Genomic DNA, 21,066 nt, shown 5'->3' on the forward strand with positions numbered 1-21,066 from the left:
TTTAGCAAAACTGAGCATGCAGCCCCTGCCTGAATGTTAAATGTGTTGAGTCTAAATTAGTAAGCTTTTGCAATAGTCATTTATTATAAGAAAGGTAGAAGAAATAACTTTTTTTTTGTTCCTTAGTAATATGTTTTTTTTATCGTAAACTTTAACATGTATACATAACAGTTATAACAGTGTTGCTTTAACAAGTAGTTAGAGAGCAAATGTCAGAGTATGTCATGGGTCACAGTTCCAAACTTCGCTTTTTAAAAGTCATCTTCAGCATCTATACTACGACGTTTACACTGCTTTTTAGTGACAGAAGTGGTGGTGGAGCATTTAAACGTGTCTGATCGTAGTTGTTGGAACTTTCAAGTGAAGATGAGTTCTGGAGTAGAAATACGAAGAGCCCTGGACGATTTGAACCCGCCCGTAGCCACCTGAAGTCAGGGCGGGGGCCTCCTGGGCCCTTAGAGCCTCGGGCTCAGCGGCTCTGCTCTCTGCCAGGTTGCAGCTCCTCGCACGTCACCGTGTACAGCGAGTACGGCGTGGACGTGTTCGACGTGAACACCATGGAGTGGGTGCAGACCATCGGCCTGCGCAGGGTACGGCGGGGGCAGGGGTGGCCCCGGGCTCTGCCATGCGGGCCGCAGCCTCTCACCCCCCGGCGGTCCCCTTTCAGATCCGGCCCCTGAACGCGGATGGCAGCCTCAACCTCCTCAGCTGCGAGCCCCCGCGCCTGGTCTACTTCAGGAGCAAGCTCTCGGGTACGCCTTCCTCCAGCCCTGCCCGGGGCAGCCCATCCAGCTGCGCCGCCGGGTCCCCCACGCCCGAGCCGCGGCTCGGGACCCCACGTTCCTCTACTCCTGCAGGGGCCCTGCTCAATGTGCCTGACACCTCAGACAACAGCAAGAAGCAGATGCTGCGCACCAGGAGCAAAAGGCGGTTTGTGTTCAAGGTGCCGGAGGAGGAGCGCCTGCAGCAGCGGCGGTGAGCGCCGGCCCCCGCCGGAGGGCCCGGGCGCTGGAGCCGGGAGGCCTCGTGTTTGTGAATCTCAGCAATGTTTTCTTTTCCCAGAGAGATGCTCCGAGACCCAGAGCTGAGGTCCAAGATGATCTCCAACCCGACCAACTTCAACCACGTGGCCCACATGGGGCCCGGCGACGGCCTGCAGGTCCTCATGGACCTCCCGCTGGTGCGTGCCCCGCGCCCCCAGGGGAGGGGGGCCTGGCTTCCTCTGTCTTTCCCTCCCCTTGTCCCAGGGGAGCAGTGGGGCCCCTCGGCACTCAGCTTTGACCTTGGCGTGCCTGGGGCTTGGCTGTCACGAGTTTAGTTTCTGGGGAAACCCCCCAGAACTGCTTTTCCTCGACACGGACACGTCTGCTCCTCAGCTGTGACGCTGGGGACGGGTGTCCTCGACCGTTCACGAGGAAATGGCCGTCAGATGGCTAATTCTGAGGGGCTTCTCAGTATGAGCTGGTAACACTTTTTTTCCTCTCATTTTAAAAAATGTATTTCCTGTAGAGTTTGGGCCTAAAATTGCTCTTGCTGATTCTTAGCTCTCGGTTGCCGAGGTGCCGTGTGTCCAGGGGGCCTTCTCTTCTGAGGACAGTTCTGCCCTGAGGCCACCAAGCCCCCTGGCCACAGCCCTCCAGCCATTCTCAGACCTTTGCCCGCCCACTGTGCAGCCCCCCACCCCTGCTGCCCCCTGCCCCCACACGCTGTTCACCGCGTTGCTCTCTGCCCAGAGCGCTGTGCCCGCACAGGAGGAGCGGCCTGGCCCCACGCCCACCGGCCTAGCCCGGCAACCCCCGCCCAGGAACAAGCCGTACATCTCGTGGCCCTCATCAGGTACACGGCGCCCTGTGGGAGGCCTCCGGGCAGGGCCTGGCCAGCGCCAGAGCTGGGGGGTCGAGGCAGGGGAGGGGAGCCGAGGCGGTGGGGTACCCAAGACAGAGTGGCACTTGTCCTGCAGGTGGGTCGGAGCCTGGAGCGGCCGTGCCTCTGCGGAGCATGTCAGACCCCGACCAGGACGTCGACAAGGAGGTGAGGCTCACCGGCCCTGGGGGCAGCCGAGGGCGGGGACGGGTGGGCACCGGAAGAGCAACTGAGGACACAGCCGAGCGGTGTCCGCGCACCTCAGGGTGCCTGCCCGCAGCTGAGCTGCTGTGCTGATGGAGGGGCCAGGGCTGTGACCCTGTGGGAGAAAGGGCCGCTGTCCCCCGCCAGGCAGTGCCATCACAGCCTGTGCTGCCAGGTCCCTAGGGCAGACCCCGAACCCAGCACCAGCCCCTCCAGGTGCTGCTCGCCCACCCCTGCCTCTGCACACCAGCGCCCCAGAGGTCCCCGGAGCAGGGCTTCTGGGGCACCCCAGCTCGGCGGGGGCTGGAGCCTGACCCTCCTGTGGGAGAGCCGGACGTCTGCGCTCACAGCTGAGAAAGGAAAGCTTTCCCGTGAGGGCTCCAGCTGCTCCTCCCAGAAGTGAGCCCTCTCTTCTTGATTTTCCCGCCTTTTTATAGGCGCTTAAACATGACATGCACACAGTCGCTTTCTTGTTAAAGCGCAGTGGGCTCGCGCAGCCCGACCCCCGCCTCCCCTCTTCTGCTGTGGCAGAGGACGGACCACGGCGAGGGAGCACCTGCCTCAGGCACCACCCTGTCCCCCGAGGCCACCCCTCACCGCCCCAGCGTCCTTGCGTGTGAGGTGGGCGTGAGCAGGCACCTGCCCTCAGGGCTGTCAAGGGGGGTCCCTGGGGTGAGAGCCGCCTGGGAGAGCACAGGGGAGTGCCAGCCTTGCCACACCCATCTCCACCGTTCTAGTTTGCTCATGCTGCCGAGATGCAAAACACCAGAGATGGATTGGCTTTTATAAAAGGGGTTTATTTGGTTACACAGTTACAGTCTTAAGACCATGAAGTGTCCAAGGTAACACATCAACAATCAGGTACCTTCACTGGAGGATGGCCAATGGCGTCCGGAAAACCTCTGTTAGCTGGGAAGGCACGTGGCTGGTGTCTGCTCCAAAGTTCTGGTTTCAAAATGGCTTTCTCCTGGGACGTTCCTCTCTAGGCTGCAGTTCCTCAAAAATGTCACCCTTAGTTGCACTTGGGGTGTTTGTCGTCTCTCAGCTTCTCTGGAGCAAGAGTCTGCTTTCAGTGGCCATCTTCAAACTCTCATCTGTGGCTCCTGTGCTTTCTTCAAAGTGTCCCTCTTAGCTGTAGCAGCTTGCTCCTTCTGTCTGATCTTATATAGTGCTCCAGTAATTTAATTCAGACCCACCCTGAATGGGTGGGCCAACACCTCCATGGAATGATCCAATCAGAGTCATCACCCACAGTTGGGTGGGGTGCATTTCCATGCAAACAACCTAATTCAAACATTCCAACTTAATCCCCACTTGTATGTCTGCCCCACAAGATTGCATCAAATACGGCTTTTTCTGGGGGACATAATACATTCAAACCAGCACATCATCCACCAAGGCTGCTTGGCGGCTTCCCCTTGTGGACCTTACACCCCCGGGCCTCAGCCAGCGCCATGGGGTCCTTTCATATCTGCCTGTGGTCCGAGGGGCCTCCTCACTGCGTCCAGCAAGGGCTTGGCCACTTGCTCCGTCCACTTGGCTCTCAAGTCTGTTTCCTCGTGACTTATGGGAACTCTTAAATTATGGGAACTCTCTGTTGCCAGTATTTTCCCAGTTTCACTAACCTCTTGATTTTGTCCTTTAATTTTGTTGAAGGGTGTTTTGTCATACAGAATTTTTTTGCACCGTTTGCTGTTTATCTTCTTCAGCATGGGTTTGAAGGTTTATTTCCTGTGTAAGATGATAATCTCGTGCCATCTATTTGAGTGCTTTGCAGGGCTTTCCTTTGTGTCTGGGAACATCACCGCATCTGCCGAGCGTGAGAGCGTGAGAGGGAGGGCAGGCCTCCGTGGCCACACGCTGCCATCCGTCCGGCTGTCCTAGGTGCTCGGTCACCCCTCGGCCCCAGCCCAGCCCGTCCTTATGCAGACACCACCCACAAGGCAGAGCCACTCTCTGTCTCTGTTCATCTCTTCCAGAAATTTCTTACCTGTTGCTTTTCTCCTTCAAAGAAGTTGTAAAACTGGCTTGTTGGTTCCATAACAAAAAAGTGAAACTCGTGTTGAGATTTTATTGGGGTTGCATTGAGTTTATACGTTGATTTGGGGGGCATGGCGCTGTCTCCAAGGGTGGTCCCTCCTAGGGCCGTGCAGTGAGTAGCTGCTCCTTAGGGGTCCCGGGGTCTCTGGCTGGTGTGAGTGGAGCAGGATCTGCGGCTGTGTGGCGGTGACGGGGGCCGGGCCACATGGGCTGTCTCACCACCTGACTGTGCTCCGATGGTTCCCAAGCTCAGGCGATGGCCGTGAGTTTGGGGGGCCATTTTGTGCCCCTGTTTGTCTGGGCTCCCAGAGAGAGGAGATTCGGGTCCATGCTCCCTGCCCCGCCCAGGGCCCTCCACCAAGACTGTGGCCAGCGGCTTTACCGGGAAGCACCGTCCCGGCCAGGAAGGTGCTCTCCCCCCGTCAGGAGAGGCGAGGAGTGTCAGCCAGATGCTTTCTTGACCTTTTCCAAACTGGCCTCCCCAGGTTTTCTCCTTAGGCTGCATCCTCAAGAGTAAATCCTCCTGTCTTGCTGTGTTACTCTCTGGTATGCTTTGCGATTCTGTTTGTGAACATTTTATTTACAGCGTTCACACCTGTGTTTGTCAGTAAACTGGACACATGCTTCTCTCTCCGTGTTGCCCTTGGCAAGTTTTGTCTTCAGGCCTTGGCAGCCTCGAGCCCGGAGCTTTAGCATCTCCTGTGGCCGAGCAGAGATTGTCCTCCCCGGGGTGTGTGGGTCACTTAGAGAGGCAGGCCCTTTCCCCCTTATTTCACTTTTTCCTTGCAACTGATAGTTTTGAAAATTGTCAAAGCTCTGGGAAAGTTAGAATAGTGGAGTGAAGAACCTATCTATGCTTTATGAACCCACTGTATTAGGCAGGATTCTCGAGGGAGACAGAACCAACAGCAGAGATCAGTAAATAAATGTGTCACGTAACTGTGGGGATGCACGAGTCCAAATTCTGTAGGGCAGGCTGCAAGCTGGCACTCCGATGGAGGTTTTCGATGAACTCCCCAGGAGAAGCTGGCCGGCCAAGGTAGAGATGAAAGTTCTCTCTTCTGCCTGCTGGAGTCATCTTTTCTCCTCTTAAAGCCTCCGACTGATTGCATTAGATGTCTCTCATTGCTGAAGACACTCCCCTTGGCTGACTGTAGACATCATCAGCCATAGGTGATTTAAGTCCACAGACGTTCTGGCAGCAACAGATGGGCCAGTGCTCGCTTGACCAGACAGCCGGGCACTAGCACCCGCCAGGCTGACCCGTGAGCCCACCCACCCATTCTGTCTTGTTTGATTTGGGGGAACTTCTGCCTGTCTCTCACGAGCAGGGCCACCTCCTGATCACAGCTCCCACTCCAGAACTCCCACGTCAGTCCCCGCACTCTTGTCCAGGGCCTTGTTCCTACTCAGATCTCCAGTGGTCCCAAAGATGTCCTCTAGAGCTCTCTTGAGCCCAGAACCCAGCTCTCAGTCCTGGGTCTGTGCCCCATTTTCTCGTCTTCATGACATCCACTGGGTTTTGAACAGTCCAGGCCCGTTGTTGTTTGGATGCCCCTGTCGGGACTTGGCTGCAGTTTCTTTTTAATTGGATAACTATTCAACAGTCTCCCCCCCCCACTTGTTTCTCAACCACCTTGTTCTCCCCAGGGATAAATACATGACTGGCTGTATGTGTACACACACACACACATGCACTTTTTAAACAATTTTAATATACGTATGTATAACCATGTGCCCTTGTAACCATTTTTAATTATGCACTTCACTGGCATTAATCACAAGTGGGATCATGTAATATTGTCCTTTTGTGTCTCGTGTCTTTCACTTAGCATGATGTTTTCAAGGTTCATCTGTGTGGTGGCTATATCAGAACTTTGTGGCTCGTTATGGCCGAATCATTCCATTCTGTTATTCTTGTCTCAGATTATGTCGTTATCCACTGTCTGCCCGTGAACATAGGATTTATAATGTTATTTTACACATAAGCCTGTTAAGTCACATGGGGGGACGGCTGTTCCAAACCCACAGGGACCATCACACAGAACTTCACACTCACCTGCGTGGTGACCGTTACCAGCATTCCTTATTTCTCCTGTGGCTTCAGGTTACTTTCTAGTGTCTTTTGTTTCAGCCTGAAGGACTCCCTTCAGCCTTTCTTACAGGGCCGGTCTGCTGGTAGTGAACGCTTTCAGTTTCTGTTTATTTGTAAAATGTCTTTAATTTCTCCTTCAGTTTTGAAAGATAATTTTGCTGGATGTAGAGTTCTTGGTTGACAATTTTTTCCCTTAACAACTTTAAATCTGCCACCCCACTGTCTCCTGGCCTCCATCCCTGTACGTGGCAGGTCACATCTCTCTTCCTCTCTGTCTTTAGATTTTGACAGTTTCGCCCTGTGTCTTGGTGGGGGTCCCTTAGGGTCTCTTGTTTGGCATTCATCGAGCTTCCTGGGTGTGGACATTTGTGTCTGTCCTCAGATTTGGGGAGTTGTTGGCCATTGTTTCTTCTAATACGTTTACCACCCCTTTCTCTTCTCATCCTTCTGGGCTTCCACTGACGCACATGTTGGTACAGTTGACGTGTCCTGAGGGCTCCTCGCTCTTTTCACGTTTCTTCGTTTTTCCTTTCTGCTCCTTACACTGGGTAGTGTCTGTTGGCTTGTCTCCAAGTTTGCTGATCCTTCCCTACTGCTCAAGCCTGCAGTTGAACCTGTCTAATTAATGAGTTTTTCATTTCCATTACTGTACTTTGTGGCTCCAAAACTTTTTTGGTTCGTTTTTATAATTTCCATCTCTTTTTTTTGTTCAGACACTGTTTTGCTAATATCGTTTAGTTCTCTGTATATGGGTTCCTTTTGCTCCTTGAACACACGTAAGAAGGTTCATTTAAAGTCTTGGACTAACAGCTCCGCTGTATGAGCTGCTGGGGGCTGGTTCCTGGCGACTGTTTTCCCTGTGAAAGGGCCACGCCTCGCAGTCTCACTGGACACCTGAGCATCGTGTTGCTGTAAACCTGGAAGCTCAGTTCTCCCGCTCCTGGGACACCCGGCTTTGTTGTTGCTGTTGAAGGCTGGAGCTATCGCTTTGCGGCTTCTCCAAACGACTTTTGCTGCAAATGGGGAATGGAAAGTGTCAGGAGGAAAAGGAAAGGCACGACCCCTTTCAGATCCTCTGCTGCTTCTCCCACCTGAACCAGGTGATGCGGAGCATGGATCAGCATCCCAGCCACACCCCACCCGTCCTCACAGCTCATCCGGCAAGCTGCGCCAAGCCTGGCTCAGTCCCCATGGCTGCTGCCACTCTGCTGGGGGCTGCTGGAGGGTGGAATTCTCCGGCGTTTACCATGATTTACTAGCCCCTGTCTCTCACTCCTCCCTGGATCCTGCACAGTGATCCACTCGACTCCGAGTCCCAAAACAGTTGAACCAGACAGTTCCTGCTAGCTCTGTCGTCCAGCTGGAGAACTGTGGCTGGAACTTCCTGTTCTGCCACTTTCCCACAGCCCCAGGACCACACTGGTTTGATGACGTGACTTTGTAGGTTTGAAATCAAGGAGTGAGCCCTCCAACTTTTTTTTTCTTTCTCAAGATGGTTTTGGTTGTTCAGAGCAGACATATTTATTTTTCATGAACAATATAAGCAGTTTTCATAAACCTTGACCCTTTACCAGAGAGCCAGGATATTCTCTTACACTTACCACAAGGCAGTTCTCAAATTCAGACAACTTAATAATATAGAATAATTTACATGTTCTGTAGTTTTTTCCAGTTGTCCCAATCTTGTCCTTTATAGCACGTTTTTTCCGGGACAGTGTTCAGTCGGTGATCACACTGCATTTATTGACCTCTTTCGTCCCGTCTAATCAGGACAGGTTCCTCAGCCTCTGATACGATGACATTTTTGGACAGTAAGTCCATTGTCTGATGCGATGGAATGTTCCGCAGTTGGGTGCCCAGTGCCATCTCATGATGTCCCAGGCTGGACCCTCCTGGGTGGTGGGCTCTCGGTCACATGCGGAGCCCCTAGCGCCTGCTGCGTGCCTCGACACGTGCGGGTGTCTTCGCTGTGGGTTGCTGTTTTCCGTTTTGGAATTGATGAGCTGTTTGTGGGGTTGAGCATTGAGTTTTATGGTCTCTCACTAGCACACTTCAGGAGCAAGCAGAGAGTTTGTCTGGAGACTTTATTCTTTTAACGAGAATGGAAGAAAGCGGTTGCCACATCTGTCCCCCAGACAGACGCCTTCCTTGGACGGCAGCCTGCACCCCTGGGGTGGGGCCTGAGTGGGCCGGGAGGTGATGACCCCCCCTCACCCTGTCCCCTCCATTCCCTCAGCCCGACTCGGACTCCACCAAGCACTCGACTCCGTCTAACAGCTCCAACCCCAGCGGCCCGCCGAGCCCAACCTCCCCGCACCGGAGCCAGCCACCCCTCGAGGGCCTGGAGCCGCCCGCCTGCGACGCCTGAGGCCGCGCGCCTGCCAGCCCGTCCAGGAAATGTAGAATCGACTTGTAGATATGAAGATGAAGACAAATGTTTATTGTAATAATGATTTCTATTCGCGGCGGGAGTCCCCACCGCCTGCACAGCCAGGAGCCGATGCTGTTCCGTTTGCACACGAAGGCCCGGCGCCCAGGGGGGGCCTCAGACAGAAGGCAGCCCCCGCCAGGAGACAGGCCACTCAGGACCTGCCGCAGCCCATCCTCTTCCCCGCTTCCTAGGACCCCAGGAGAGCAGTCGGAAGCTGGCTGTCATCCCAGTGTCTAGAACTGGAAAACCAGGGAAAGCCAGGCCGGGTGGCCTCTGCCTGCAGCCAGTGTGTGTTTGCTGCAGGGGTCTTGCTGCCGACCCTCAGGCTGGGGTCAGGCCCACTGCCCTGAGGCCCCCATCCCGAGTCCAGTGTGTCTGCCCCCCCAGCCCCAGGCCCAGCCCCTGCGTCTCACCAGGACCCTCTGCCGGGAGCCCACTGCCTCCTCGCTGCTTTCCCTCCTTCCATGGCGCCTGCTCTCTGGCATCTGTGACCCAGCGCAGGCAGGCCCTGGGGTGCTGGGGGCGAGGTGCTGGGAAGCCCACCCGCATGGAGCCCCAATGACCAGTAGCCCAGCGTCCATCAAGTAGAAATCCCACCACGCTCCTGCCCACGAGCGTCCTGTGTCACACTGCATGTCAAGTCTGCGGCCCTGGCGCCCGAGGCCTGTCGCAAGCGGCCAGCAGATACAGCTCGTGACACAGATACAGCCCGAGACGCAGGCACGGTCCCCGACCAGCCTCTCCCTGCTCCCACAGGGACATCCTCGACACAGCTGTACAGGACGTACACTTGGCGCGAGTCGGCACTGAGTGGCACCGCTGGGCCTGGACCCTGCCACCCCACGCCCTCCCGGGCCTCTGCTGGGGCTGGCACCTGCGGGGGGTTCTGGGTTTTACTTTTTTAATGTAAGTCTGAGTCTTTGTAATTATTGAATTGTGAGAACATTTTTGAAAAATCCACCTGTCAATAAAGCAAAGATGGCCGTTTTAACGTTCTCAGCGCTACGTCTGGGCGTGTGATGGATGATGTGTCTCGCAAGCAAGGCCCTGAGCTGCCTGAGAGGGATAATGCCCAGTGGAAGGGAAGGAGCCTCTCGCCTCCAGGCCCCTGCCTGGGGAGCCAATGCCAGCTGAGCACGGGGCACCCGTGAGGGTGCAGGTGGGGCGCTGGGCACGGGGCAGTTACGTGCAGGGGGCTGGGGGTCCTGCCAGCAGGGCTCTGGTCCCCACAAGCAGGGACTGGCCTCGGGGAGGGGTGGGGTTATAGTTGCCACTGACAAGAGACCTCCAGTAAGTGAGTTTTGTTAAGTGGGGTTTTGGCCTCACTGAAGGGGGAACAGTGTGAAGGTAAGTGATAGGAACATGCAAAAGGCAACAGCCAGCTGGGCCTCTGGCATGCGCGGAAGCACTGACTTCGTGGTGTCGGCCCTGGCACATGCACGGAGCCCCCAACGCACCAGGCCACGCTGCAGAGACGAGCCCCAGGCTTCCCACGTCTGTTTCTCGCTCACACTCCACATCTGGGGCTGACGGGAGAGGGGACAGGGAGGGGCACACATCCTGCCACACACCCAAGGAGGCGGCTGCAGCGGCTGCCACCAGGGGCTACAGGGAGCCTCCCAAAAAGATTGGCATGAGCCAGCGCCACTGGGGAACTGGGGGAACTGGGGGAGGGGGAGCAGCGTCTCTGGCAGTTCGGTGAGGAGCAGCGGGCACAGCAGGCAGCTGGAAACTTGGGGTCTGAATTTGACATCTGCACCTCATGAGGATTAAAGCAAGCAATGACTGCAGAGCAGCTGCCGCCAGCTCAGAACACAACGGGATGTGTCACTGCAGCGAGCGGAAGCGTGGCAGCCTCCCCCCGAGCACGCAGGGCTGTGCACCTTGCCCAGGTGAGTTTAAGGACGGCTGGGGGTGTGCGCTGACGCTGTCTCCAGGTCCCGATGCTGGTTACACAGAAGTAACCCGGGGTCCGGCACTCGTCCTCCACACTCACAAGCACGAGCGGACACCAGCGTGTCATACAGAAACGTGTCCCTGCAGTCAGCCGCCGAGCCCCGCCCTGGCCCCACTCCCCAGTCTGAGCCGCTCAGGAGGGGCGATCAGGGCCCCAAGGCTCCCCGCTGGGCCCACCTTGTCCCTCCAGGACGGCACCCCGGCCCCCCCCCCCCCCCCCCCCGGGCGCAGAGTCTGTGCAGGGCCAGCCCCCAGCGGAGCAGCCTCCCACGGAGACCCACCTCACCCCACCCCGGACCTCACTCGGCTGCTCCACGGTTTGCCGCCCCCACCTCGCCGGCCACTAGGCCCTGCTCCCTCCCAGCCAGGGACGCCCCCTCCCGTCCGCCTGCGACCTGGGGGGCGTGGGTGGGAAACAGGTGGTCCCAAGGCCGACAGCGGGGCAGGACACTTTTATTGGCCCGGGCGGGGCCTTGGCCTGCAGCCGGGCAGAGCGGGCAGGGGGATCCCGCCGCCCAGGCCCGACGGGGGAGCATCGGAAGCGCCGCAGCTCAGGCCTCGGCCTCGGCGCCCGCGAACACCGGGTTGAGGAAGTAGCTGTGGCTGCTGCTCCCGGCTTCCGCCAGCGGGGCCGGGCTGGGGGGCCGCGCCGGGGGCTGCGGGTTGGGGGCGGCAGAGTCAGGGGGCGCCAGGCCCGGCCGCCGGGGGGCCCGTCCCACCCCCTTACCTGCTCCTCCGAGCCCGCGACCTCGAACACCGGGTTGTGGAAGCCCAGGGGCGCCGCGGCGGGCGCGGGGGCCGCCTCCCCGCGCCTCCTCCACCTGGGGGGGGCACCAAGTGAGGCCCTCGGGGCGGCGCCCGCGCCCGCGCCCCCGCCCGGCCCGGCGCGCACCTGAGCCTGCCCGCCCGGCGCAGCAGCACCAGCACCAGCAGCAGCGCGGCCCCCGGCAGCGCCAGCAGCGCCAGCAGCGCCAGCAGCGCGGCCGCCCCCGGCCCGGCCAGACCCGCGGCCGAGCCGCCCCCGACGGGCGCGCCCGACGCCCGCACGGTCGCCGCCAAGATCCCGAGGGCCTCGCCTGGAACGGAGCGCCGGCCTCAGCGTCCCGCTGGGCGCGGGGCGAAGGCCGGGCCGGGGCGCGGGCGGTTACCGTGCTCGGCGACGTCCGCCGCGAGGGCCCGGGCCAGCCTCCCGGAGCTGCCCGCCGCCGGCCCGGCCTCCGCCACCACCACCTGGATCTCAGTGGCGGCCTCCTCGCGGCCCGCGGCCTCCCGGAGCGGAGGCGAGCGCGTCACCTTGGACACGGCCACCTGCAGGCCCTGGTACTCGGGCTGGGCCGGGGGAGGGCACGAGGCGGGCAGGGCAAGCGGGGGGCGGGCGCGTCAGGAGGCGAGCGGGGGCTGCAGGGGCGCAGGGCCCGGGTGGGGACCGCCCTCCCGCCGCCCTCGCGCCGCCCCTCTACCAGAGCCAGGAAAGCACGCAGCAGCCGCGCCCGGTACTGCTCCAGGTCAAAGCCGGCGCCGTGGGTCAGAGACACGATGGCTCCTGCGGCAGGAGGCCCGGGGTCAGCGCCCAGGCCCGGGAGGCCCGCAGGGAAACTGAGGCGGGGGCGGGCCAGGGTCCCGCAGGCCCTCCCAGCCCGGGCCGGGCGCTCACCGCAGAGGCCGCAGCACTGCCCCTCGGGCCGGAGGGCGTCGCGGCAGGCGGCCGGGGGGCAGCGGCCACCCCGGGGCTGGAGCAGGGCCGCGCAGATCCACGGCTGCACCTGGGGGCCAGCGCGGAAGGGCCGGGCGCCGGCGAGGGGTCAGCGCGGAGAGCGCGCGGGGCGAACGGGGCAGGATCGGCGGCCCGCACCCCGCGCCCCGACCCCCCGCGCCCACCTCGGCGTTGCCGCAGACGCAGCCCGACGGGTCCGCGCAGGCCTCGGGCACCACGCTCAGCGCGCCCGGCCCGTGGAAGCGCAGGCGGCCGGCGCGGGACGCCAGCAGGGCGGCCAGGTCCTCGTCGCGCGTGAGCGTCTGCGGGCGGCCGGTCCCCAGCGAGCGCCGAGCAGGGGACACGACTTGAGTGCCGGAGCCCGCGGGCCCCAGCGCGGAGTCGGCCCCGACCCCGCCCGCGCGCCCCGGCCCGCGCGCCTCACCCGGCCCAGCGCGGAGACGCTGCGGACGCGCACGGGGCGGGCGGCGGGGCCCAGGCCCACGCGGAAGGAGCCGTCCGGCGGGAAGACGACGTCGTCGTGGCGGCAGGGCACGCGCTCGGCGTCCACGAGGAAGAGGCCGTGAGTCGCGTCCGCCGGGCGCCACAGGAGCGGGTCGTACCACCAGAAGCGGTCCGGGTCCCGGAAGCGCGCGGGGGCGCCTGCGCGGGGCCGCGGCCTGAGCCTCGCCCAGACCACGCCCCCAAGCCCGCCCGCCAGACCGGTCCTGGCCACGCCCCCGCCAGGCCCGGCCACGCCCACCCACCAATCCCCGGTCGGGCCCCGGACCACGCCCCTCCAAGCCACGCCCATTTCCCCGCCCCCGACCACGGCCTTCCGTCGGGCCACGTCTCCGACCACGCCCGCCCGTCTGGCCACGCCCTGAAGCCCCGCCCGGACAACGCCCTTCCGCAGGGCCGTGCCTCTCCGACCACGCCCACCCTCCAAGCCACGCCCGGACCACGCCCCCGGCCTCGCCCGCCCAGCCCTCAGGCCACGCCCCCCGTCAAGCCCTGCCCGGACCACGCCTCCCCGATCACGCCCTCCAGCAAGGCCACGCCCCCCCCCAGGCCAGACCCTTTCCCGGGAGCTCCCGTCGCGGCCCGCCGGCCTCACCCGAGCTGCAGCCCGCGTCCAGGCTGGTGTCCGCCGCGCTGAATCCGGCTCCTGAGGCCAGGACGAGCTCCCCGTCCAGGGGCAGGAGCTGCGGGAGGCGCGGGTTGAGGCGCCACGCGGTGGCCGGGGATCCCCAAAGGCTCTCCCCGCGAGGAGAGCCCGGACGGACCTCGGAGAGGGGCAGCGCGGGTCAGGGCCCGGGGGCGCCTCCCCTGCCTGGGCGCACGCGGCGAGGGGAAGGTGCTCTGCGCGGAGAAGCGCGTGCGCAGCGGCCCGGGTGGGGCCGGGGCGGAGACGCGGGGCGGTGGGGGGCCTCGAAACCGCCCCGCCTCGCCCCGCGGGGTCCCCGGGCGTCCTGGGGGTCGCGGCTGCGGGGGCCTCGGGGGTCCTGGGGGACGCGGCAGCGCCGGAGGGGCCACTCGCCCGCCTCGCCCCCACCCTCACCCTTCCCCTCGAGCCCCAGGACCCCCGCCCTCTCCCCTCTCCCCATGCCTCTCCTTCGGGACTGGGGTCTGAGGGTCCAGCTCTGCGCAGGAGTCGGTAAGGACTGGGCACTGCCCTTCAGCCCTTCCTGGGGCAGCCAACAGCCCCGCACCCCGGGTGCGGCCACCCGCCCCGCGGACGCCGGGGGCAGAGCCGAGTCAGGACTGGGCCCCAAGCGCAGTCAGTGCACCTCGGGAGGCAGGCAGGGACCTGCAGTACAACAAGCACCCGGGTTGGGATATATTATGGGAAAATTTATTAATCTTTCTGAATAGGGATTATTAATCTTTCTGATTAGGGATTAGAGTGTGACCTTTTGATTATTTCTATGGAAATAATCAAAACAATCAACTTTCTGCGGAGTCCTTTGATTAAATTGTCTCCATGGGTAACTTAATCAAAGTTTAATTAAAACTTAATCAAAGTTTAATTAAAATAATTTAACCCTAGCCCTAACCCTAACCCTAACCCATGGAGATATGGACTCTGCCCATTGGGGGTCAGTCTTAATTAAATCACTGGAGTCCTTTAAGAGGGACATTTTGGAGAGCAGCTAAGACAGACATTTTGGAGATGGCTGTTGAAAGCTGATGCTTGGAGATAGAGACAGAAGGAAGTTTGGAGATGCTGAGCTAAGAGATGAAGCCCTGAGTTTGCTCCGGAGAAACAAAGCGAGGACTCCCAGGTGGTTAGATGCACAGGAGCTGAAGAGGCTAAGAGAGACAAGCCTGGAGACATTTTGGAGAAAGCCAGTGTGAAACACAACCTGGGAGCAAAGGACTAGCAGATGCGAGCCACCTGCCTTCCCAGCTGACAGAGGTGTTCCGGACGCCATCGGCCATTCTTCAGTGAAGCTACCCTCTTGTTGATGCCTTGGTTTTGACACTTTTATGGCCTTAGAACTGTTTTTTGGTAACCTAATAAATTCCCTTTATTAAAACCAATCCATTTCTGGTATTTTGCATAATGGCAGCACTAGCAAACCAGAACAAGGAATCATGTTTTAAAAGAACCACGGGAAAAATAGAAATAAAACAGTCATGGAAAGGAAGAGCTCCCAGGTCAGTGGACTTCAGGAGGACGGGAGCTGAAGAGTGCCCAGGGAGCGAGGCCTCACGTCAGGGAACCCCCAGGGACAGCAGGAAAAGACTGAGTGGTTAGGGCAGGAGGACAGACAAAGGTCAGCAGAAATCAGATACGGGAATCCTGGAGCAAGGGAAGGGGAGAAGAGGAAACATCGGGAAAAAGAACAGGGAGGTGAATTTTCCAGATTTGAAGAGACGCAGAAAACCCCAAATGGAAAAGTCTCCTTGAATGTCAAACACAGTAAGGAATGTCCACACCTAGACATGCGACAGCAGATTTACGAATAGCAAAGTCAGAAAGAACATTGTAAACACTTCAGAGAAGAACAGCTCACCCAGAAAGGAAAAAAAAATTAGATTCAGACTTCTCAACAACAGATGCATAAAGACAGTAGAGTGATATTTTAAATACTAAAGGAAAAGAACTTATAATACAGAATTTTATATCTGGCCGCACTGCCATTTAAAGGCGAGCGCATATTAAAATGTTCTCCAGCCAAAAAGCCTTCCAGAGCGATTGTCACACGAAGACCTGCCCTGAGAACATGCTTGGAGGGAGCGAGAAAGGAAACAAATCCAGAAGCTGCCAAGAGCTGTGGGAAGCAAGGTGAAGAAATGCCTTGATGAAGCTACTGTTGTCTTTTTTTTTTTTTTAATTAGAAGCTGGGAATAAAACATGGTGGCTATGGGAAAGGGGAAACCCTAAAGAACTTGCTTGTTAGAGGGAAGATAAAGATACTGAAAAGCTGAAGAAATCCATAGGGCTATGAAATTTGAAAGCCTGGATGAAACATAGCAATTTCTGGAAAAAGCAAAAAGGTCAAAAGTGACAGAAGATATAGAGAACTTGAATAAACCAGTAAGGTTTAAAAAATCAAAATGTTAGTCAAAGACCTTCTTTTCCCAGAAACCGTGATCCAAATGGTTTTACAGGGGAGGTCTACTAAACTCTTGTGCCAGTTTGAATGTATTATGTCCCCCAAAACTCCATTATCTTTGGTGTAATCTTGTGTGGGCAGATGTATTCTGTTGATTAGATTGTAATTCTTTGAGTGTTTCCATGGAGATACGCCCCACCCAACTGTAGATGATAACTCTGGATAATTTCCATGGAGGTGTGGCCCCACCCATGCAGCGTGGGCCTTGATTAGTTGACTGGAGCACTATATAAGCTCAGACAGAAGGAGCGAGCTTGCTACAGCCAAGAGGGACACTTTGAAGAATGCACAGGAGCTGAGAGAGGAGCTGCAGATGAGAGACATTTTGGAGACAGCCTTTGAAAGCAGATGCTTGTTCCCATGAAGCTAAGAGAGGACAAATACCCCAAGTGCAACTAAGAGTTACATTTTTGAGGAACTGCAGCCTAGAGAGGAACGTCCTGGGAGAAAGCCATTTTGAAACCAGAACTCTGGAGCAGACACCAGCCACGTCCCTTCCCAGCTAACAGAGGTTTTCTGGACCCCATTGGCCATCCTCCAGTGAAGGTACCTGATTGGTGATGTGTTACCTTGGACACTTTATGGCCTTAAGACTGTAACTGTGTAACCAAATAAACCCCCTTTATAAAAGCCAATCCATTTCTGGTGTTCTGCATTCTGGCAGCATTAGCAAACTAGAACAACTCTCAAGGAACAATTTGTTCCCTTTTACACAAGTTGTTCTAGAAAACAGAAAAAGAGTGAAAACTGCCAGCCCACTTTATAAGGCAGTGTAATCTTGATTCCAAAACCAGATGAAAGACGAGGCAAGAGAAGAGAAATGATAGGCCCATTTTACTTATAAAAGCAGGTGCAAAAATCCTAAGCAAAATACAAACTAACCAGATCCAGTAGCATGTTAAAAAATAAATAAATAAATGAATAGTGAGTAAGTGGGATCCACGTCCCAAGAATGCAGGCAAGGAGGGCTTACACCTGGTGGCAACACCTCCCAGGACCTGATGATCCAGGGAGCACATGGCCCTGAGAGTCTTGTGCCAGCCTATGGGGACAGAGGGTCAGTATCTTAAAGAAGTGGCAAGTTTTTGTAACCTTTAGGTAGGCACCCAGAGGACATCAGGCTTGCAAGTTTGGTTCAGCCTCAGAATACCTCATTAATAGGCTAAAGGGGGAAAATCTCATCTCAATAGACATAGAAAACTTTGATGTTAAAGTTCAACAACCCATTAATGATTTTTTAAAAAGCTGCTAGCAAACTAGGAACAGAATAGAATTTCCACCATTTCATGAAGTCTATATACCAAAAAGCCACCACAGACATTGCACTCGATGGAGAAACTCGACATGCCTTCTCTTTAACATTGGGACAAGACAAGGATGCCCACTTTTGCCACTTCCAATGAATGTAGGAGTAGAGATCCTGGCCAATGCCATAAGGGAAGAAAAAGAAATCAAAGGAGTTAGGACTGGAAGAGAAGAGAAACAACTATGATTGATTGCAATAATAACCAACCAAAGAATATAATTTTTTTTTTAAAGGGCCCCATTTAAAATGCCAGCCAAACCCATAAAGTATTTACAAGTTAACCAATATGGTACAAAACCTTTAGGGAATATCTTACAACTTTAATCAAGAACATGGGTGATCTGCAACAATCACTTCCTCCCACAGGGCCGCCGTGTGAGACCAGTGAAGTGGTGACACGAGAACAGGTGACAAGACCAAGGGAATTGAACAGAGCCTTCGGAGAGAGACCCGTGGATACACTGGGCCTTCAGTGGACAGTAAGGCCCTCGCCACAAATCAAAGGGGCAAAGCTGACAAGTTTGGAGGAGGATGTTGGAAATTCAGCTCATTTTTAGGAGGAAGATAAAGCTGGCACTACCCTCAAAGATGTGCCTCCAACGGCAAAACTGTGACATTAGAGACACAGCGCAATCAATTATCTTTGTGACCCAGGAGCAGGGAAGGGATCTTAACATGACACCAAAACCACAGTTATAAGGCAACAGGATTTTGAACTGATAGATTTAAATGAGGTTTCTGGTCCGCTAAGGCAGCTGGCAATGTTCACAGTGGGAAGATGCTTGTAGGGTCTCAAACCAGCCGTGGATTGACAAATAGAAAATAGATCAAGCAAAACAAGAAAACCGGGCAAGGGAGGGGAAGGGGCAGCAGGGGGGTGGGGAGGAGGTTAAGGAAGAAGAAAACCCCAGAAACTCCAAGGAGGAGAAGCTCTGAGCCAGAGAAATGCAAAGGGAAACCCTGATGTCCCTTGGTGGTTACACCACGTCCAGGTTGCTGGATACTGGGGACAGCTGGGATCTCGGGGCAGCCGCCCCTGCAGTAGGTCGGGGGGGCCTGAGGCAGTGCTGGGTCAATTCGGCCTCCGCTGACTGGTCCCCCCCAGGCAGTTCCCAGAGAGGGTGTCGGGGAGGTGAGAAGGGCACCCCCACCAGTGTCCTGGGCACCGCGGCGTGAGCTGTCCCCAAGTGGAGGCCCCCAGAAAGGGAGGGAGGGGATCCCCTTCCCGGCAGCTGGGGAAGAGGGATCTGATAAAGGTGTGAGGAATGAATGAATGAACGAATGAATGAATGTTGTCTCCTTTAAGATCCCAAATGCCCCTGCCCTCCAGTGCCGGCCACCACCCTGTTGCCAAGGTTCCCACAGGCTCCTCCTGGGCCTCAGCCCTGCCCGACACCCCCGGACCCTGGTCTCTGGGCCCACAAAGCAGGAGGGGCGTCCTGATGGGGGCTGCGGGGTCAGCAGCAGCCCCAGCTTGCAGGGGATTGTGGGGGTGTCAGCCTCTCCCCTCTAGCCACCCCCCCAAGCTCTGCCCCTAGCCCGGGGCCACGGGTGACAGGGCGGCAGGCCGAGGTCCCTGAGGTGTGTGGGGCCCTGTGGGGGGTGCAGGGTGTACCCAGCCCTGCCCTTGGAGCACAGAAGCAGCCGCAGGTGATCCTAAAGGAATGGGTGGCAGTGGCCGCCAATGACACTTTTTTTAGGGACACTGACATTTGAATTTCATATAGTTTTCATGTGCCATGGAATATTGTTCTTTTAAAAATGTTTTCCAGCCTCCAACACTGTAAGAACCATTCTTAACTTCGGGCACAGGGGCTGGGCTGGCCCCGAGTTGGCGGACCCTGCTTTAAACCACGACAGCCGACAGCTTCCCCGCAGGCCTTATCAGGGCCTTTAGTACATCGGGACGCTCCAGGCAGGCCATACGCAGTGTCCCCCGAACTTCAGCGGTTACGGTACCCTGTCCCCTCCTAAGTCCCACCATTTCCAGGGACACTAGTGTTCTGTGAAGGGGGTTGGAGAAAAGCTCCCTGGATCTCTAATAGTGGGGTCTCGGGCACCAGGATAGGGGGAGACATCTGGGGAAGTGGGAGGGAAGCACTTTCCCAGAGGAGAAACCTTATAGACCATCGGGCGGAGGGCAGAGGGGCCAGGAGGGGACAGGCGGTGCCCCCCACCCATGGCAGGGCCGGGCAAAGCCTGAGCTGGAACTGAGGGTCCAGTCCCGCCCCCGTGTGGTCGCCCGACCCCCCAAAAGCCCCAGAGGCCCGAGGCCCGCAGCGCGCCTCCCGCGCCCCGTCGCCGGGGAGCCCCGGGCCTCACCAGGTCGGAGACGCGGTGACCCTCCCGCACCAGGACTGACACCACCTGCGGGGAGAAGCGGGTCAGCGGGGGTGGGGGGCTGCGGGGGGCGGGCCGCGCCGGGGGTCGCGGAGGCACCTTGTGGGCCGGGAACTCGACGGCGGCGCCCGCGCACGGGGTCCGGTTCTGGCTCCAGTTGGCGGCGGCGTCGAAGTCGGTGCTGGGGACCCAGAACTTGTAGGCGGCCCGGGTCAGCGCTGCGGGGGAGCCGAGCTGAGCGCCCGCCGGGCCCGGCCCGATGCCCCGAGGGAGGCATAACGCGGGCTGCAGGGGGGGTCTCCCAGCCCCGCGTCCGGCCAGACCCCCGCGGAGCCCGCCCGGCGCTCTCCGTCAGACGTCAAGGCACCCTCCTCCAGGACGCCCGCCTGGATCGCCACCCCCCACCCTCCCAGCAGGGAACCAGGCGGGGCAAGAACCGAGGACCTTGACGTCCAGGGGGTCGAGGAGGGTGGGCGGCGGCAGCCTCTGACCCAGCCTGGGGCGTCGGAAGGTTCCTGGGGGAGCCCGACCCGGGCAGGAAGCGCACCCCAAGTGCGCCAAGAGGGAGCCTGGGTGGAGGGGAGCTGGTGGCCAGGCAGGCTGAGCGGGGCTGGGTCCCGAGGGAGCCCCCAGGAGCTCCAGGGCGGGGGCCGGGGTGGGGGCTGCATCTTTCAAGTCACCCCGGGGCTGGCGGGGGCGGGGAGGCACCCGGGATCCGGGCTGGGACTGGGAAACTGAGGCGCCTGCCCGGCCCCGCAGCCTCGGGCGCGCAGGCGCTGCTCCCAGCGGGGCCTCTGGACGTGCCCATTTCGCAGAGACATAACCCAGCCCCGAGGAGCCTGGCCGGGGCTGCCTGGCCTCCCGCACCGCCCGGGCACCTGCGCGCCCTCCCGCCCCCGCAGACCCTTGCAGCCCAGTCCTAGGGGACCCTTGGTCCAGCTACCAGTTCTAGAGGGACCCGTTGTCGTCCGGGGCCCGACAGCGAGAGTCCGAATTACCGCAGAGCCACAGCCACAGCACGACCCGACCCAGCGCGCCCATCTTGCCGGCTCCCAGCCTGCAGCCCAGGGGACTTTGCCCCGTGGGGCCCTGGTGACTGGGCGGGGTGGGGTGGGGGCCGCGGGGTCGATTATTCATTTACCCTCAGACCCACCTGGGGCGGGGCAGGCTCTTGGGGCCCTCCAAGGTGCCAGCTCCATCTCCTTTCCTCCCCCAGCCCGCGGTGGACTTTGCAGCTTAGCAGGATCGACCAGTGTGTGAAATGGGGGTGGGGAGGGGGGTGCACAACCTTTGGGCTCACCCTCTTCTCTGCCTCTGCTGCAGCTGCCCCTGGTTTGCTCCCCTTATTGTAGGCTGGGCTAGTGGGAGGATGGTGGATTGTGGAGAGTGAGCAGCTAATGGAAGAACGGTGGAGAAAGGATTCTAAGTGGTAGATGATGGAAGGTTGTGGTTTGTGGAAAGACAGTGGCATGGAGGCTAGACGGATGATGCATGATGAAATGTGTGGTTGGATGA

General features: G+C 58.6%; 3 protein-coding genes across 13 annotated transcripts in view; 1 reads left to right on the forward strand and 2 right to left on the reverse strand.

Annotated features, from left to right (window-relative positions):
* CDC42BPB (CDC42 binding protein kinase beta) overlaps nt 1–9,632 on the forward strand; it is a 158,096-nt gene extending 148,464 nt beyond the window's left edge. Inside the window, exons 31-37 of one of the 2 annotated variants that reach the window (XM_037831783.1) lie at nt 493–590; nt 668–752; nt 858–975; nt 1,063–1,180; nt 1,734–1,836; nt 1,961–2,031; nt 8,439–9,632. In XM_037831783.1, coding sequence (XP_037687711.1) covers nt 493–590; nt 668–752; nt 858–975; nt 1,063–1,180; nt 1,734–1,836; nt 1,961–2,031; nt 8,439–8,570 — 725 coding nt within the window. In that variant the 3' untranslated portion in view covers nt 8,571–9,632. Of the gene's footprint in view, nt 1–492; nt 591–667; nt 753–857; nt 976–1,062; nt 1,181–1,733; nt 1,837–1,960; nt 2,032–8,438 lie in introns of those variants that run through there. The other variant, XR_005216176.1, reaches the window with a different exon arrangement.
* AMN (amnion associated transmembrane protein) lies at nt 5,898–20,637 on the reverse strand. Of its 9 annotated transcripts, none has more exons than XM_037831789.1 (12): nt 20,550–20,637; nt 19,651–19,769; nt 19,534–19,578; nt 13,400–13,568; nt 12,728–12,945; nt 12,468–12,605; nt 12,244–12,352; nt 12,050–12,132; nt 11,738–11,918; nt 11,482–11,665; nt 11,317–11,410; nt 7,052–7,215 (listed from the first exon to the last, which is right to left on the reverse strand). In XM_037831789.1, the coding sequence occupies exons 1-12, from the start codon at nt 20,590–20,592 to the stop codon at nt 7,183–7,185; spliced, it is 1,416 nt and encodes a 471-aa protein (XP_037687717.1). In that variant the 5' UTR covers nt 20,593–20,637; the 3' UTR covers nt 7,052–7,182. The 9 variants fall into 9 exon arrangements, with proteins under 9 accessions (XP_037687719.1, XP_037687717.1, XP_037687713.1 ...); XM_037831790.1 differs by lacking the exon at nt 7,052–7,215 and adding an exon at nt 11,026–11,245 and having other exon boundaries at nt 13,400–13,487; XM_037831788.1 differs by lacking the exon at nt 7,052–7,215 and adding an exon at nt 11,026–11,245.
* LOC119531050 lies at nt 8,616–10,774 on the reverse strand. Of its 2 annotated transcripts, XM_037831794.1 has the most exons (3): nt 10,091–10,774; nt 9,595–9,745; nt 8,616–9,507 (listed from the first exon to the last, which is right to left on the reverse strand). In XM_037831794.1, exons 1-3 carry the CDS (start codon nt 10,190–10,192, stop codon nt 8,966–8,968), a joined length of 795 nt encoding a protein of 264 aa, XP_037687722.1. In that variant the 5' UTR covers nt 10,193–10,774; the 3' UTR covers nt 8,616–8,965. The 2 variants fall into 2 exon arrangements, 1 of the variants encoding a protein (XP_037687722.1); XR_005216177.1 differs by having other exon boundaries at nt 8,616–9,689.
* Nucleotides 20,638–21,066: the final 429 nt, after the last annotated feature.

The sequence above is a fragment of the Choloepus didactylus genome, chromosome 4 (genome assembly GCF_015220235.1).
Source record: "Choloepus didactylus isolate mChoDid1 chromosome 4, mChoDid1.pri, whole genome shotgun sequence".
NCBI lineage: Eukaryota > Metazoa > Chordata > Mammalia > Pilosa > Megalonychidae > Choloepus > Choloepus didactylus.